General features: G+C 37.6%; 1 protein-coding gene across 1 annotated transcript in view; it reads left to right on the top strand.

Moving 5' to 3' along the window:
* TRDN (triadin) overlaps nt 1-16,523 on the top strand; it is a gene marked incomplete at both ends in the record, with an annotated part of 211,439 nt that overhangs the window by 157,773 nt on the left and 37,143 nt on the right. The window contains 2 exon segments of the mRNA XM_081998530.1: nt 11,780-11,806; nt 12,864-12,911. Coding sequence (XP_081854656.1) covers nt 11,780-11,806; nt 12,864-12,911 — 75 coding nt within the window.

Genomic DNA, 16,523 nt, shown 5'->3' with positions numbered 1-16,523 from the left:
AATCAGAAAACTGGCAGCTACACTTACAGCCACTGGATTTCAGACATCAAAATGCGTGCTATGTTCACAGCCTTGAATTTATAACATGGACTGTTACATCCTTAATGGAAAGAAAGGAGTGAGGTAATTGTTCGGGGTGCTACTTCTGTCATCCTTGCCACAGGTTATGGGTCCATTCATTTACAGACCATCAAGGGAATTTGTTTGAAATAGCTACTGCTTGCCTTTTGTTCATTTTTCATGGGTTAGAATTTTTTTCCTCCTCAACCGTAGTCTTCCCAACAAACCTGATTAAAAAATGCATTTTTAATGAACTTTCTTTGAAGTTGGATCAATTTTTCCATTTCATTTTCTTTTTTTGTATATTTTCTACTAAAAAAATTATTTCCTCTGATTTCTTGATTTCTTGAAAGTATTTTACCCACAAGTATAGTTAAGATACTTTCAGGCACCTGGCTCAGGGCAGGGTGTACCTCATCCTGCCGCTTACCACCACCCTACTTCACAGAAACATGAAGGTGTGGACTGAAAGTCAGCTTTGGTCATTCTTCTGATATCATAATTTTATTTATTTTTGGACTAAACCTCCCTCTGCTTTTCTGAGATCATAACCAACACTGTCAGCAAGGAAGGTAGCAACTGTAGTGAAAAACATGGTAGTCCAATGAAATTTTCCAGTAACTAAGGAAAACCGGTTCAGAGACGTTCCTGTCTTCGGTAGACAGGCACTAAACTGGATGACTGGAGAGAAGTAACAAGGCCTCTTCCAAAAAATGAACACCCCACACTTTAGCTTTCTCGTCTAGCTTCACACTCTCTGCAGGTCCCACACAGAAAATATTACATGTTACTAGCCAACTCCCAAAATCATCAGGTTTTATTTATTTCTGCTTATTCTGTTATCACCAAAAATTGCTCCAGGCTGCATGTGTATTCCTCTGACTGGCAATGAAAAGGGGCAATGTTTGCTGGTTTTGCTTAAGGAGACAGTATTTTTCGCCCAGCTGCAAAAGTAATAGAAGTAGACAGACACTGCTCTAAATTGACTGGCTCATTATCCAAAATACATTGTGGTAGGAGCATGCACAGTTCAAACACCACTTTATCATTTCTGATGTGAATCATGCAGCACATAGACACTGTGCTGTATATGAAGCTTTCTCCGATTATTCTGTCTTATTCAAATGCACACCCCTTATCTAGGAAAACAAGACTAATGAGCAATACAGAGTGACAAGCCATCATAAAAAGAGAGGAGAAGAAGATGGAATGACACTTTCTATCGATGGTACATTCTGTGCACAGCATTAAATCAGACATGAAGGAGTTTGAAAGAAACAGAAAAGAACAAAATTAAGATGGGAAAAGCTTATGTATTTCACTGATTTCTCTAAATATGAGTGATACTTACAGGAACCTTAAGGCACAATTTATGCATGAAATGTATGCATTAACCATTTCTGTTTGAAAGGTTATGTCTCTAAGACTTTGTGACTGAAGTCCTAGAAAATAGCTTCAGCTTCCAGCGTCATGTTATGCCTTATTTCAACATATGCGGGATAGAGGAGCTGTCATAGAAAGGTGTAACAAGTTGTCAGTTCCTAAAGGGCAAGAGGTAGCAACCTTTTGCATGAGGAAGGCACTTCTTAAAATCCCTAGGAGCAAATCTGGCTGCCAGTACACAAAAATTTTTAACTCTTGCTCATAATTCAAAGCACTGCAAGAAGCAATTCAAGTAAATTACAATAGACCCAGATATTGGTGATGTGAGATAAAGCCCATCAGCTTCAGGGCACCTCCAGAAAACAATAACCAGAGCTTTAATATCAAAATATTTCAGCATTTTTTCAGTTTTAAGTGCCCTTTTTAAAGGAAAGAAATGGTAATATATTAAACCAAAAGGGTATTTTTTAATTTCAAAAAATATTTCATAATTAGAGAGTTCAAAAAATACTTTATGTGAAATGGAGCCAGATTAAAGTCAATTTCAAGGTTTCTTAGTTCTGCATAAAACAGAATTTCTTATTTCAGTTCATAGCTCCCATACGTTATTGATTTCTGACTAAAGAAGGCGTGGACCGAGATGGGGATGTCAAGCAAGCAACCTTAACAAGCTTAGTAAGTTCTCTCTTTAGGTTAGTCTTAGGAAAGCTTGCCTGAAGATTTGTTACTTCTTTGATTCTAGTGAACCCAAACAGGATTTAACCATCACAGAATCCCTGTGGGCTACACATCATCTAAGAACTGTCTTGTCATTTAAAGTGAATCATGAACCTAAGCTGCCAGGAAGTTGGTTTCTCCAGGCTCCATACAGCTAATGAACAAGAGAGAACGAGAGAGCTCTGTCTCGCTTCTGAGAGCAAGTTAAAGTGCGCATCTCATTCAGGGTAGTTGTCTTCTGGGAGTCCCGTCTTCTGTATAGACTGCCTACAGTTAGTTGTTATGAGTACTTGTAAGCTAGTGAGATGCTGAAGCTAGTTCCCTGTCAACAACATGACTCCCGTTCTGATTTTCAGCGTTATCGCCTTCTCAGCTTGCTCTTAAATTCATCTGATAGCTTTTAGAAAGCCAAAACACGTTCATCTGACAAGTTTCATCAATAATAAATTGACAGGAGAGTATGCAGGATCACGTTTTGACCTTTTTCCAATAAATACATCATGGTGTAAAAAACTGCATATAGTCTGAGTGCAGCTAATATCAAGCAAATGTAAAATATGGGGAAGGCATGTACGTTCCAGCTCCAAACTACATATTTTTGCCAATCCAGTAAAGACAATTTCTTTCAATTAGTCCTGGTAATGTACCTATCCATCACTGGGAAACTGCTGCTCTGCACACAGAGAGTGGTTTGAACTGGCTAAGGCACAGCAGTGTCCAGTTTCAATATATATAAAAATCAAGATGCTTTCCAAACTGAAAAAGAACTGGGCAATAATGCATTTCAGAACTGCTTAGCTTTGGAGTTGACCAGAAAAACTGGAAGGCAGCCTTCTTATTCGTAAAGCAGATGGTCACAGCAGGGATTTCTGCTCAGCTGCAAATGCCACTGGTGCAACATGAACTACACCTTCATTATGTAGTTTCCTAATATGCCGCAAAAGATGAGAAAGTAGACTACCTAATTCTATAACTGTAAAGTGTATTACACAGCCCTCTAACAGAATTTCTATTCCTAAACAAAGAAAAAACAAAGTAGAAAAGTAGAAATACTTTCAATAACATTTTCTTAAAATACTGTCAAAAATTCAGTATTATATATGAGAAAATAATAAAAACAGTGACATACTACTATGCTGCTTAAACTAGCAAGTGCTATTTTGACTAGTTGAAAAGTAGGCAGCTCTCTCAAGAGGCAACAGCCATTGAATTAGCCACAAGATGGAGCCCAAAGGATCTTCAAGCCTGTAGTTAGAGATTGCCTTCCCGAATCAGGTTGAGAACTAAATAACACGGTTTTACTGAGTAACACTTTACGGGAGTCTTAAGAGACAGACGAGGCATTCTTCAATGTAAATACACTTCTGCCTAAGATATTTTTCATTTAATGGATGACTGGCCATACATTGGTGAACTTTGACTTCCCATGCTGAAGCAACAAAACCCTGGCGTTTTCAAGGAATATTGATGAAAGCATAAGTTGCATGAAATATGGAAAATGGTTTGAAAAGTCTACATCAGTTAACTGACACTTGCTTGACCTCTGTTTACCTTGTCTCAATTATCTTGAGCAGTATAAATAATTGATGTCCATTTTGCAGGATTATGTGAGACTTAATGATCTGTACAAATTCTGTTAAGTGATGGCCAGATCTTGAGGGACGAGGCTCGTGTACTTTCCATGTTGCACATATTACAGTCAGGATAAGACATGACCAGAAAACACCCTCCAAAACACCCACTCAATATGAGTAGAAACTAGACAGAGGAATGATGAGTGCCGTGGGCTCAAGAATTTTCACTGAATTCACAAATTTGAAGAACTTTTTTAGATCTTCAGATGAATTTGATCATTAAGAAACTTTAACTCATACAAATTTAGGTGTTTTCTAAAGGTAGTAATCTAGATTGAAGCTATTCACCCTAGTCTCACTTTAGAGTTAATGGAGAGAAATAAGCATCTGCAGAGAGTGTTTCATCTGTCTTCTATACCTGTCAGAATGCCCTCTGGAGATATCTGTATTTCTAACTTAACTATAACAAGGAACATAGTCTAGATTTAGTAACAAAAATAGAAAACAAACTGCAATGAACATCAGGATAGTTTGCTGTTAATTATTTTAACAGCCTTTCACAAACAATTAATTTTTCTCTTTTAAGAATCCGACATTGAAAGAGAAGAAAGGTGTGAAAAAACAGCAAGTCACTTACAGATCTTAACAGTTGATTGAATATCCACTCTCATTGTACTTAGATGGAGGGGCTAATGTAAATATTTAATCTAGAATTCTTAACATTAAACTGCAAACTCCGTGTTTAACTCCCTAGCACCTCGTTTGCAGCGTACTCATAGTTAAGGCACATAAAACTAATGATGCTATCTTACATCAATGTTTTTTTAAAAATGCCCACAATATTATTCTCAACAGGATTTAACCTAAACCTTGTCACTGGTTACACCTTTGTAATCCATTCAAAGTAAAATTGAGACTACACTTTTTTGTATGTCTTATATAACAACAAACCTGCAAAACAATTCATATTGATAAACCTGGCATAGCATTTCCATTACAGTTATAACTTGTGTTAATCATTCTTACTTGCCTTAAAGCACAATGATAATTTATTCAGCCCCTGCTACCAATAAATGGAGACAGTTAAACTAGTATTTTAATGATTATGAAACAGCTGTGACTTCTGAAGAAAGTGATCTGTGTAATTGGTGGCCTGTGTCGTTACTATAAGTTAGGTATAATACATGTATACTGCCATCATGTCAGCAACACTCTCATCTGTCAATCAGCATAATATGCTTAAACACCTGGATATCCATATAACACGTGGTTAATTTGGCTAAAATTTTCCCCATGGGATAAACTATTACTTTATTGCTCTGCGCAAAGATGTCTGCAGACGAATGCTCAGAGGTATTCTATTCAGATGCAATTCCAGAATTAACAGTTCTTCTAGCTGTAATGTTCATTTTCTTTTTTGTCTGTGCAGACATCATTTTCAGAAACGTGCTCTTACAAAGTTGTAATTAAAGCAAAAACAGTGATCAGCAGCATTTCATGAGGAACGAAGATGGCTCAGGATGTTCCGCCTCTAGAAGCTAGTCATTAGTCCTCTGCTTTAATCACCATATTAATTTGGGTAGCACACTGGGAAAAGTCCATCTTTTCAAAAGTTAATTATTTTTTATTGTTCTCCTAATATCAACTGATAGCTCCTCCAAAATTCTTCTTTTCTAGATTTTCATGGGGTCATCTTACTCTTGTCTTAATGACAATTATTTTACATTTATTTAATAAAGTATGTAAATATATTTTCAGCCAAAATGATACTTTTACAAATACAGTCATAGTTAAGGAGCTCAACAAAGAAATTCGTGTTTGAAGTATTTGCATGGAATCTGGACCCAGGGGATTAGTTTGGCACCATTCACAAATAACAGACATTAAGAAATAGACTGAAGATTCAAATATTAACTGAATTAAAGAATATTAACATCTGCAGAAGATGCTCCTTTTGGCTCCAATTGTTTATATAGAATGGTGAATATCACTATTTTTGCATAAACTATAATCAATATTCAGAAAAAAATGTCATCACTCTAACATCCTACATACCTCAGTCTGCCCGATTTCACTCGGTTACCCTTTATGAGTCAATAATTTGTGTTGCAATAAAGCATGGCCTGAGCTTGGCTATGTTATGCCCTAGCTATATGCAAATGTAAAACTGACAGTACTAAAATTGAAAGCTTGTTAAGCATATTCTCCCTCATCTGTATGTTCCCACCCCACAATTTCAGGGAAGAACACATGAAAACATCAGAAACTGAGGATGATATTGAGAGGAAGCTCTTCAGGTCTTTCGCCACAGGTGCCTAAAAGATGAAATGCATTAATGCAGCACACATACCTCATCTACATTTGACTGAAATTTTATTTTTTCCAGCTCATCGATGGAAGATTTGTCCTCCTGGGATTTTAAGACTTATAGCACTTTAAAGGCATTAGCTTTCAGTGCTATCATACAAGATTGCTGTTTCAACAAGACTTACATTTTCCAGTGCATTTCTATTGTTTAACTGACAAACTGGGAAACAGAGAAAGATTGGGATCATTACTGATGCTCCCTACAGGCATGCATCTCAGATTCAAGTTGAAGTAATTCCTCTCATTAAAAATCATTTTAAAATGTTGAAAATGTCTGTACTTCTTTGCTACTTCTACTATATTTACCCCATGCTAAAGTTTCTCCCTTCCCTCCTCTTTCTGAACTACTTTTTGTTTTTCACAGTTATATAAAGTACTTTGAATTGCCAGTTAAAAATAAGTTTTAAAAAAAAAGTTGTTCTAGACAACAACAGCAAAATTCCCCAAAACCAAGAGCCAGCGCATTCTTCACTATGCAGCCCCAAGCTACAAGGCAAACCAAACAGCAAGGACACAAACATGCTAACTGTATGAAGGCAGATATCTTGGACCAGGCTGCTCTAGTAATGGAAATATGGCAGAAAGAACTGTGAGAGCAGCCTCACAGCTTTTTTGGTGGAAAGCAGCAACAGAATGATCAGCCTGTTGCAAAAGAATACCCTACACGCTCTCATATCAGTGGTTAATTATTAATTATAATGGCAAGCCATGGCATTTTAGGAGGGTTTGCCTTAACCATTTACCCTAGAATCATCATTAGTCCCAAGAGTCCTGCTGAAAGCATGGTCTGAGGAAGTCTGTGGTGCTGCACAGACCCAGGCGAGCACGCCCTGCTAATGAATAAGAGAGCTGGAATCTCAGGTTCTCTGTTTCCCTGCAAAATTTCCAGATAGCTTTAGATAAATCACTTAGTGTTTCATACCTGTCATGTTAATGTGGGATAATAATTCATTAATGTGTAAAAACCTGGACAAATATCCTGGAAAATGCTAGGTGCAAAGTAAACCAGAAATGTAAAATGAACGCTGTAGGGAATTAAGAGATGCTGTAAGGACAAGGCTTGCACTGCATGCACTTTAATATAATCATACACCAACATTCTCTATTAATGCCACCACCACACTCTTCTTGCTTTCTTTACTTTGACCCATCCATAGGGTAACTATTGGCCATACAGTATCAAGGCAATTTTCTAACGTAGAGCAAGGGTCAGGGTGAGCACAAGCCATTCTCTTTATAGGAAGTTCGCTGCAGATAATCTGTTTTGTGAGGAGTCATTTTTTCAGACAAACCTGCACGATCAGTCTGCCAGCTGCTCAGCCAGCCAGCAGGACTGGAGCAGGACACAGACAGATATGAGGGATCAGTCTGCTGATCTAGAAAACTTGTGGGAACATTTGACTTCTCCTTTTGAATGACAAAGAGTATAGACAATAAATCCGAAAAGGGAGGGACCTGCTCTTGAACAGAGTGGTTAATCCTCATAATCCCCTTTTTTTCCAAAGTTGTTATCATCTGAGACATTCTGAACTGGCCCAATGTAAGGAAAATGTTTTATGCTGGTTGATTTTTTGATAACACAGTTGCTCCACAGTCTGAAAAACCTTGCACTGGCTAGAACAAAACTGTTTTATTCAACCTTAAATTAAAAGCACATTGATGATTAGGCAGAATGATGTGGCATCTCAAGTTCTTGCAGACTATAGTATTCCCACTGAATTTTGAAGGAAGAATGTCCATTAGTTTGTCTAAGGGACAAATTGTTAATTTGTCTAGAGTTCATTTCCAAGGAAAATGGACTTAGTTAGCTTGAATAAGGAAAACAAAGATTTATCCATCGTCATGATATATCAACTGGAAAGTTAAGGCACAAATCTTGAGAATTCCATTAAAAGACTCCTGTTCATCTTGATTCCTCTTTTGGCCTGTAATGTTGTTACAGATTAACGTCATTGGTATGTTTGTTTTAATGCCCAATCCAAATCCTGTTAAAGAGCCTTTGTGGTCTCTTTAATGCAAGATGAACCAAGCTCTTACTTAGCCTAATGGAAAATAACTTTCTTATTTATAATACACATTTAATTATCCAATTAGAAATTATTTTTTCAGATACAGTATGTATTATTGTTTTGTTATTCTTCACTACAATAAATAGTTCTGGCGGTGCTTTCATTTCCTGCACAACATATTCTTTTCTTAGAGGGTGTGCATGCTCACAAATATATTTGCTGCCTGAACAAATGACTGTTAGCCAGATGGAAAATAGACATGTTATGATCAAAGCAGCACATTCTGCTTTTAGCCTCACCAATTTATGGTTCAATAAACCAGAGGATTTCTTTTCTGAACCCATATCAGAAGCTAATTTACAAAAATATGCAGTACATAATTAATACCCTTCTGGCATTCAGAATAGCAGGCAAAAGTCAAAGAAAATTTGAAGTGAATGTGAAAAACAGCAAGACAACTAAGTACCAAGCCTGCTTACCAAGTTTAATTTACAATGACACAGAAGAAATTTCAAAAACATTTTTGCTGAGGGTAGAACCAGTTAATTTCATTGATCCAGTTCAGATCTTATGTAGTTTCAAGTATTTCATCAAAGATACATCTTTTTTCATTAGAACCAAATCTGTCCCTTTTCCTCATCTAATATAATTTAAGGGTTAAACAAATGAAGGTAAAGTACTTGAGACTGAATTTCTAACACTGTGAACAACAAGGAGTTATTTACCCAACAGGTAGTCCTATTAGTTATAACATCAGGAGAGCTGTTTGAAGTCTGGCCAAGAGTTCACCTAACCCAATACCCTCTCTCCACCATTGGCCATACCAGCAAACACCTAGGGAAGAGTACAGGACTAAAATAGCCAGAGATCGTTTTGTGACCTCCCACAATCTCAGCTAAGGAACTTCCTAAGCCAGAAACCATATCTTCACATTTAAGTGCACTTGATAGATTTTTCTCTGATTTGCCCAGTCACTTCTTGAAATTGTTAAAATTTTCAACATCCGCACACTTTGCAGCATGGAATTTCACAGCTTTTCTAGGCACTGTGTAAAGAAATATTAGTTAAATACAAAACTTGAATAGAGCTGCTCTACTTTCCGTGCAAGATACTACATGAAATGAGTGAGAGCAGCAGAATACAGCCTTTCATTTCTCACCCTTTAGGTTAAATGCCATACCATCATTAAATATGCTGGAAAGTCTGACTAGGTCATTGACATTTATCTTCTTCCCATTTTCACTAAGTAGACAAAAAATCAGGATATCTGTGTTACAGACAATTATGATACGATAAAAATTAAAATAAGGGTCCTGGGATATCTTTTTTTGGCTTTCTGCTTACTGTGTGAATCATTTGAATTACATTTCTGATTAAATAATGTGACACACAAGAAAGATAGGAATAACATTAAATGGGCTAAAATCATAGTTAACAGATTTGGCAAAACATAAATGTTTATCTTTATACCTTAAAGACCATCTCAAAATGTCACTGTTTTTTTCCCAACAAAATATAGATATGCTTTAGAATAGCCAACATATCCTGTAAAAAGTTTTAACTTTAGAAGGTCTCCATTATTTCCTCAAAATATGCTGTAAAAATATCTCTGAGTGTTAGATCAGAAAAAAAGAAGACTGGGCTTTTAGGCAAAGCTCTGATAGCAATAATCTTACTAGTTCAAGCTCTGGCTGGATACTGACACTATACGAGTTTGGCTACTTAATACCTCTGCAGAAAATTTGGACAAGAGCAACACAGGTGATACATTCCTAAACTTGAGGGGCCGGACATGGGCTGAGTTCCTATTGCTTTAAACATTCTCTGTGACTCGTATTCACCAGGAGAAAATGGGAAATAACAGCACTGGCTTCACTAGACAGTTAAGGGGTAATGGTTTTGTATTGATTTTAGTGTTCTAAACCAAATTGCAAATCTGCGATAAAGATGCTATAACAAAAGCTTGTTTGTAAGATTCATTAAACAGTGTCAGTAAAGAGTCTTTAAATTAATACTGTACATATGTGGCCTAGCTCTGATCATTGGTGGTGGTCACTGAAAGTGTTGTGTGACACAATATTCTGTGATAGTTATGTAAGTCATTGCACCAGCCCCTGAAGTTCAGATTTTTTTTTTTAATATTTGCCATGAATTTCCTTTTGCAAATTGAAATTCATAGCTGGATGAGCATATCTTGCTGTCTTTTGACAGAATACAAAATTAATTTCCTCTACAATTTTCAGACATATTTCATGGATATCCAATTACAAGAGAATTTACCTAAGTTTATGGCGTTTAGGGAACTGTTTTCCGTGGGTTTTGGGGTATTTAGGCAAAACAATTGAGCCTAAATTTGCAAAAGTTTTTCTTACACACATAAAGACAACAAATGTGGCTTTTCCATAGAATCCCAGTTTTTCTGCTGTTTCTTATTTCTGATTCCTGACTTAGGAGCAAGTGTCTAAACTTAATTAGTATTTTTAGTCTTGATTACCCCAAAAAACGTTCCATTATTTTTGCTTTACTCGGCACACCATCTCCGGTTGCTGTCTCCTTAAATGCAGAGCAACAAGTTGGATTAAATAGAGGCTGGATATAAGATGGCAGTGGTTTTATACTGCAGGGAAAACAAGCAGAACAAAAACCCACTTGCACAGCAGTTGCTTTTTGCCCCAGGTGGGAGCTCGGGAGCTCGGTGAATGACAGCCCTGCAGCTCGCGGCAGCAGGATCACCGCCTGCGTTGCTGGGCCTGCAGAGTCCCCTGTGGGACTACGCTCTTCCACACACAGCAGACGGCTACACGCAGGTGGTAGAGCCTTTATTCTCTTAAAAACAACAGCTGCCTTGCAAAAGTCAAGAAGAAAAATCCAGCTGGTGGGCTGGGTCTTAGCATTTCTCTTCCTGCTGTAGAACCAATAATGGCGTTGGGTACAGCTCCCTGAGCTCTTGCTTTGCCTGAGAAATGTTCCCTTAACCTCCATGGAAAGTATTAGCTCAGTTTTCAGTTTTACCTCATCCATTTTTTCTGGGAAAAAAAAGTGGAAAATAGCACAGCACAAAGTTTAGGAGCTATGGCACTGAAATGCTGAGTCCTTTTGTTTAGATGTGCCCTCATTACATTAATTTCATTTTCAAATACGTCTTTCTGCTCCTTGGAGTACACTGAATCCATCTGAAATTCACTGAGCTCACTAGAGCAGGTGCAACTGTCAGGGACTCTTACATTTAGGCTGCCCTAGGTGTCATTTCCTCCCTCGACCTAAAATTATTTGTCTGGCATTGTCCAGTACTGGATACTTTACGGTCTGAACTTGCCTTCTCTCTTAGTGGGCACCGAACTGTGCCCCTCACTTAGAAAGGTAGTTGGTATATGGTCACCATTTAGTGAGGGCAACTCAGCCCGCTGAGGAGGAGCCGAGCCTTCCAGGGGTATTTGTATCAAACGTCAGCTAAATGAGGAGCTTAGGGTGCCTCAGTTCCTTACCTAAGCGTCCCAGTTAGGTGTCAGGGGTGGATGGTATAAGTAAGACAATGTTAACTGTTGCACACTTTAGTATAGATTTCACTGAACATTTATTTTACATGTCTACAAATGTAATGAATATATGCATTAAAACCTGCATTACAGCCACAAAGATCTCAAAATGAATTTTTTTGTTTACTTCTAGCTACCTCAGAGAAACCTCATGAACACAGTAAGTATCAAGCTGACGAAGAATTTTGTTCCTTCAGCATTTAGGAGCCAGGTATTTCTTTAAGTTGTCAAAGCTTTAGCAGCTTAAGATGGGATTCATCAACACAAGCTCACAGGAAATTTTGACTTATGAAACTGGTTTTCCATGACTCTCTCTGTAATGCAGGACTAGGCATGTTTCGCAGGTCCCAGTTTGCATGGAAACCATTTTCCAGTTCGGGCTGAGATAAGACCCGCCTGTGCCCTCTGCCTCCGTGGCAGCTTCAGACTGGGCAAAGACCAAGGAAGGGTCTGTGCAATTCTCTGGCTAGGGCTCTGATCCAGGCCATAGAGAGACTGATCTCTTAGTATGCTGCAGCCCTCACTTGTTACACAATTTAGACATAACTGCTATAAATCAGAAGGACAAATATTTTTAACAATCCTCTGAAATGCCATAACTTTCTTTTTTCTGTCTCATAATGTTGGGCTTTGGATATCACACTGTTTTTAAGTAGCACAAAATTGTATACAGCTTATATTTTAATACAGTATAATATTAATTATCGGTACTGCTTCACAAGATATCTGTGGGATCCAGGCTAACAGAGGAATATGGAAAACTATTTGTTCTTTATGCAATATACTGAACATTTATTTGCCATCCTATGTGAGACAAACCCACCTCTGTTTTAATAAAATACTTTCATGATTTCTACAGTAAACATCAAGGAGAAATTTTCTATAGAGAAGAGAGGTGATAGCAATCAAAATTAGTGGTAGAGGCATTTCACAATTTTAGAAACTTGTGATATTTCTAAAAATTACAGAAAGGAATTTTGTGTTTTCTTAAGCCACATTAAAAAATAAAAAACCTTCTTTGACATTATTTTTATTTTTAAAGAAGAAATTAATTAAATACCTTTACTCAAAGAATATATTTATCAAAAAATTCTTCACAAGTCTAGTGTGAATGTGTAATCCAAAGTCATCTTTTAAATCATAATGAGAATATTTTATTTTTTAAATCTTTTAAATATTAAAAAGCCTTCTAATGTAGGGGTTCTTCTTATTTGCAGAGCACGAACGTGTTAAACATGAAAAAGCGATCTCTCAGACTAAGCCAGGTAGGTTTGGTAATTTAATTTCCAGTTACTCCAGGTTTCACTCAATAAAGATATGTGTGGTTTGGAAAACTTAGAGACTTTCTGGAGCTAGGCACTGTTTTTTTGCTTTGTGTCATTGGATTCTTCAGAGCTTGGGAGAGAAACAAAAACGATGGTGAAATTTAACTACAAGGATTCAACTTTCACAGTTTTTCATAGTTCCTGTGCCTCTTTCTCTCATTGGTGCCGTATGGCTTATAAAGCATTAGAAAAACCCACTTTCCAGAGTTTGGGGAAATTATTCTCTACTGCCCTTCACGACATCAAAGGGGAATACTGGGAATTAGCCCATCTTGGCCTTTTCAGTAAGCCAGTTGTTACATGAAGTGAGTCTGGTCCCCAGAAAGGAGCTACAATCTCACCAGGTACATGACAGCCTGCACACAGGCAGCCTCCAGTTTCTGAATCTCAAAGGAACAGGAGCTGAAGAATTTTAAAACAAAATAATAATCCTGGGCTGACTATGCACTCGGGTAAACTGTAAGTACTAACCAGTGACAACTGGCTGTGGTGAGGAGGACTGGGGTCCCCCTTTCAAACCAGGGTTTTGTGCCTCATCATGATTTTTGAGGAGGAAGGCACTCAGGGATCCACACTTGGGTCTGGTGTTGAAGGAATAAGACTAAGACGATAACCTCACAGAAAACTCAGCTATTGGTGCTCCGCTTACATTGCTCCTGAGTGGTCTTACCAGAGGCAGTGGGCACTGAAAAGCAAGTGTCAGCATCCCATCGACCTTTGCCAGCGGTGCTGCTGTTTGAACTTCACAATAAAATGAAGTGCTTATGAATAAGTGATGAACCACTTAAAGCCTTGTGTGTTCAATGATAAGCAGGCAGCCTTTTTTAATTACGCTTTTTTTCCTGATTTTTTTTTGAAAGAAAACAATTTCTCTTACACATTTACTATTTTTTCTCATTTGTTTTCATAATACGATATTTTACTTGTAAGTTAAGTATTTCCACAGACATTCTGAGGTTTTCTACAAACCTTGAGTAGCTGATTTGGTGACGTTGTATTGCTGGTTTTGAGTCAACAGGGAAAAAAACCAATGTTTCTCACTCCAGCTTTCACAGACACAGAGGCCAAGCTTTTTCTTTTGCCTCATTGATCACTTTTTGCGTATTAAGAACTAGCAGAGTGCTTCAGCCAGCAGGTGGGTGCGGGTGGGCTGAGCCAAGGCAGGAACGTCCTAGCAAGGAAGCCACATTGCCCGGCTCTGTGCATCCTGGGAGGGGTCAGTGGTGGCCAAACAGTGGGTTGCTCAGGCAGGTGGCACGACCACTCACCTTTGCTGCAAAATGAAATCAGCCCTGCTGCACAATCAGCCTGATCTCACCCAGATAGCAGCATAAAAATAAATTTCCTTGGTGAGGCAAACATCAGAGCACCATGTCACAAACCAGTACATTGGACTGATTTGGAGCTTACTCTAGGATAGTACAGTATATTCCAGACTAACACCCTTGAAATTTAAATGTTGAAGGGGAAAAAAAAAAAAAAAAAAGAAAAAAAGGGCCTGCTAAATTTCTTTTAGCATAGAAGATCTCTTCGCAGGTGATTAATGGTTGCTTTGGAGAGCAGTGGCTGTTTTGAGTTTCAGTTGATGACTGGAAGTATTAATCTGCAAGCACTGGTGGTAATAGTGCTTCTGTCTGCTGTGTGCCAATGAGTGCTCTGGAGTTACCAGACTGAATTATAAAAGCCTCATTCTGTACAAAGCAGTGGCCTCTTTTTTCACCTTGATCCAGAGCAGCTTCAAACTTTTATTCCTGTGCCTCCCATTATCAGACTTAGTCTCAGTCACATGGCTGAGAAACTGGAGAATTTCAGAAAATATATTGATCCTGTAGGGAAATGTTTAAATTAAAGGGTGTTTTGTGTATGTGTATGAGAGCAAGTAAAGCAAGAGAATTCATCCCTGATGTAATTCTTCTGAAACTGCCTGCAATACACAGAGAAATGTTTACAGCTTTGTATTTTTTCCATTTAAATTAGATACAACAGGGAAAAAATTAATATTAATGCTTGTACTGCTGCAAAACTAGAGCTCAGCAGAGGAAAGAAATTCTCTCCAATGAAATACTTCAGAACTTTAAACTGGGCTTATTCAAAATCATAACAAAATATGAATTTTTCTGAAATATTCACAGAATAATATTTTTGACGTTTTGTAGCTTTGTGAGGTCATCAGTATTTCCTTTTTTTTTTTTTGCCAGACTTCCCATGATATAGCAAACAAAAAGTACATGAGAAATTGGAAATAATAGTTTCTGTTCTTGCCAAAATACTATGTCTTTTCCTCATCAGGTTTTTTTCACTGCTTTTCTTCATACTGAATCTGGTAAACAGAAATGATTTTGTGAAGCTTCCTGATGTCTTGAGGTGTGTTCCCTCATAGAGAATGTTGTCCTTAAATTCTGATAATCTATTCCTTCATTTTTCCTTCTGGTTACAACCAATGGCTAGAAACAGAGAGAAAAAGCCATACAGTCACCTGCTGGAGATCTGCCAGGACACACATCAGGGGGTTCTCCAGTGGAATCAGATCAATACTTGCTGTGTGGTTAGGTTGCAGAATAGGTAGATGAATAAATACCGAAGAATTACCTTATTCATTCCCAAACGAATGCAAGTCCATGGCCTAAGACACTCTGTTTTCAAGAATGAATTAATTTTGAAAAGAAATCCCTCCCATACTTGTAAATGGATCAGATATGCCATCCAGTCACAGACTTATGTGATCGACTCCTAGAGTTACAGAGCAAACGTTGTTGTAAATTCTCACCAGAATTAGAAAAAGCAAAAATGTCTTATTTAGTGTTCAAAATAGCAGGGATAACATCCAAAGAAAGAGAAGCTCTGAACCTTTTGAGCTTTACTTGTCATTAGTCCAGGGTATGGTACAAAGCCTATATATAAAGTCAGCATGCTGGGTTTTTTTGTGTATTGGTATGTGGAAAACATAATACTCCAATTTAAATTAGAGAAATGCACTGTTATATGCTAAAGCTCATCTAAGAGCAGAAAGAGGATACTTTATCTCAACAAGTTGCACTTTCAAGCTGCTGGTTGTGCTATAAAAACATTTCTGGATTCAGAGACAGATATGAAATGGAGATGAGATTCTTTAATTCACTGCTTTCATAAGAAGCTGACAATAACAATAGCTGAGTAAGGGGGAAAAAAAGCCCTAAATTTAATACAAGTGAAGAGAAATTAAATCACCACTTGCCAGATGACAACTGAAAAGCATAGCAATGCAGGGCTATATTTCATTTCCAAAGAATAGAAAAGATCAGTAACCAGTAACCATGGAGCTTTATCACTCCCTGTATTTTCCCCTATCAATAGGGATTTCCTTCCAGGAAAAAAAAAAAAAAAAAAAAGAGCAAGAGACCAAACAAACAAAGCCCAAACCACAATCTCTCTATGTTGCATGTCCATACTTGCACTGTAGCTTTGCTGGATGCTGCTGTTTTATGGATAAGAAACATGGACTGTGAAGGAATGAGGATGTTTCTCCATTTATTGACATATGATAAATGTCTTTTTTGGACTCTTTGCCAAGGG

Source organism: Phaethon aethereus (genome assembly GCF_964289735.1).
Source record: "Phaethon aethereus genome assembly, chromosome: 3".
NCBI lineage: Eukaryota > Metazoa > Chordata > Aves > Phaethontiformes > Phaethontidae > Phaethon > Phaethon aethereus.
The sequence above is the reverse complement of the archived record's forward strand: the minus strand, read 5'-3'. Positions and strand labels throughout refer to the sequence as shown.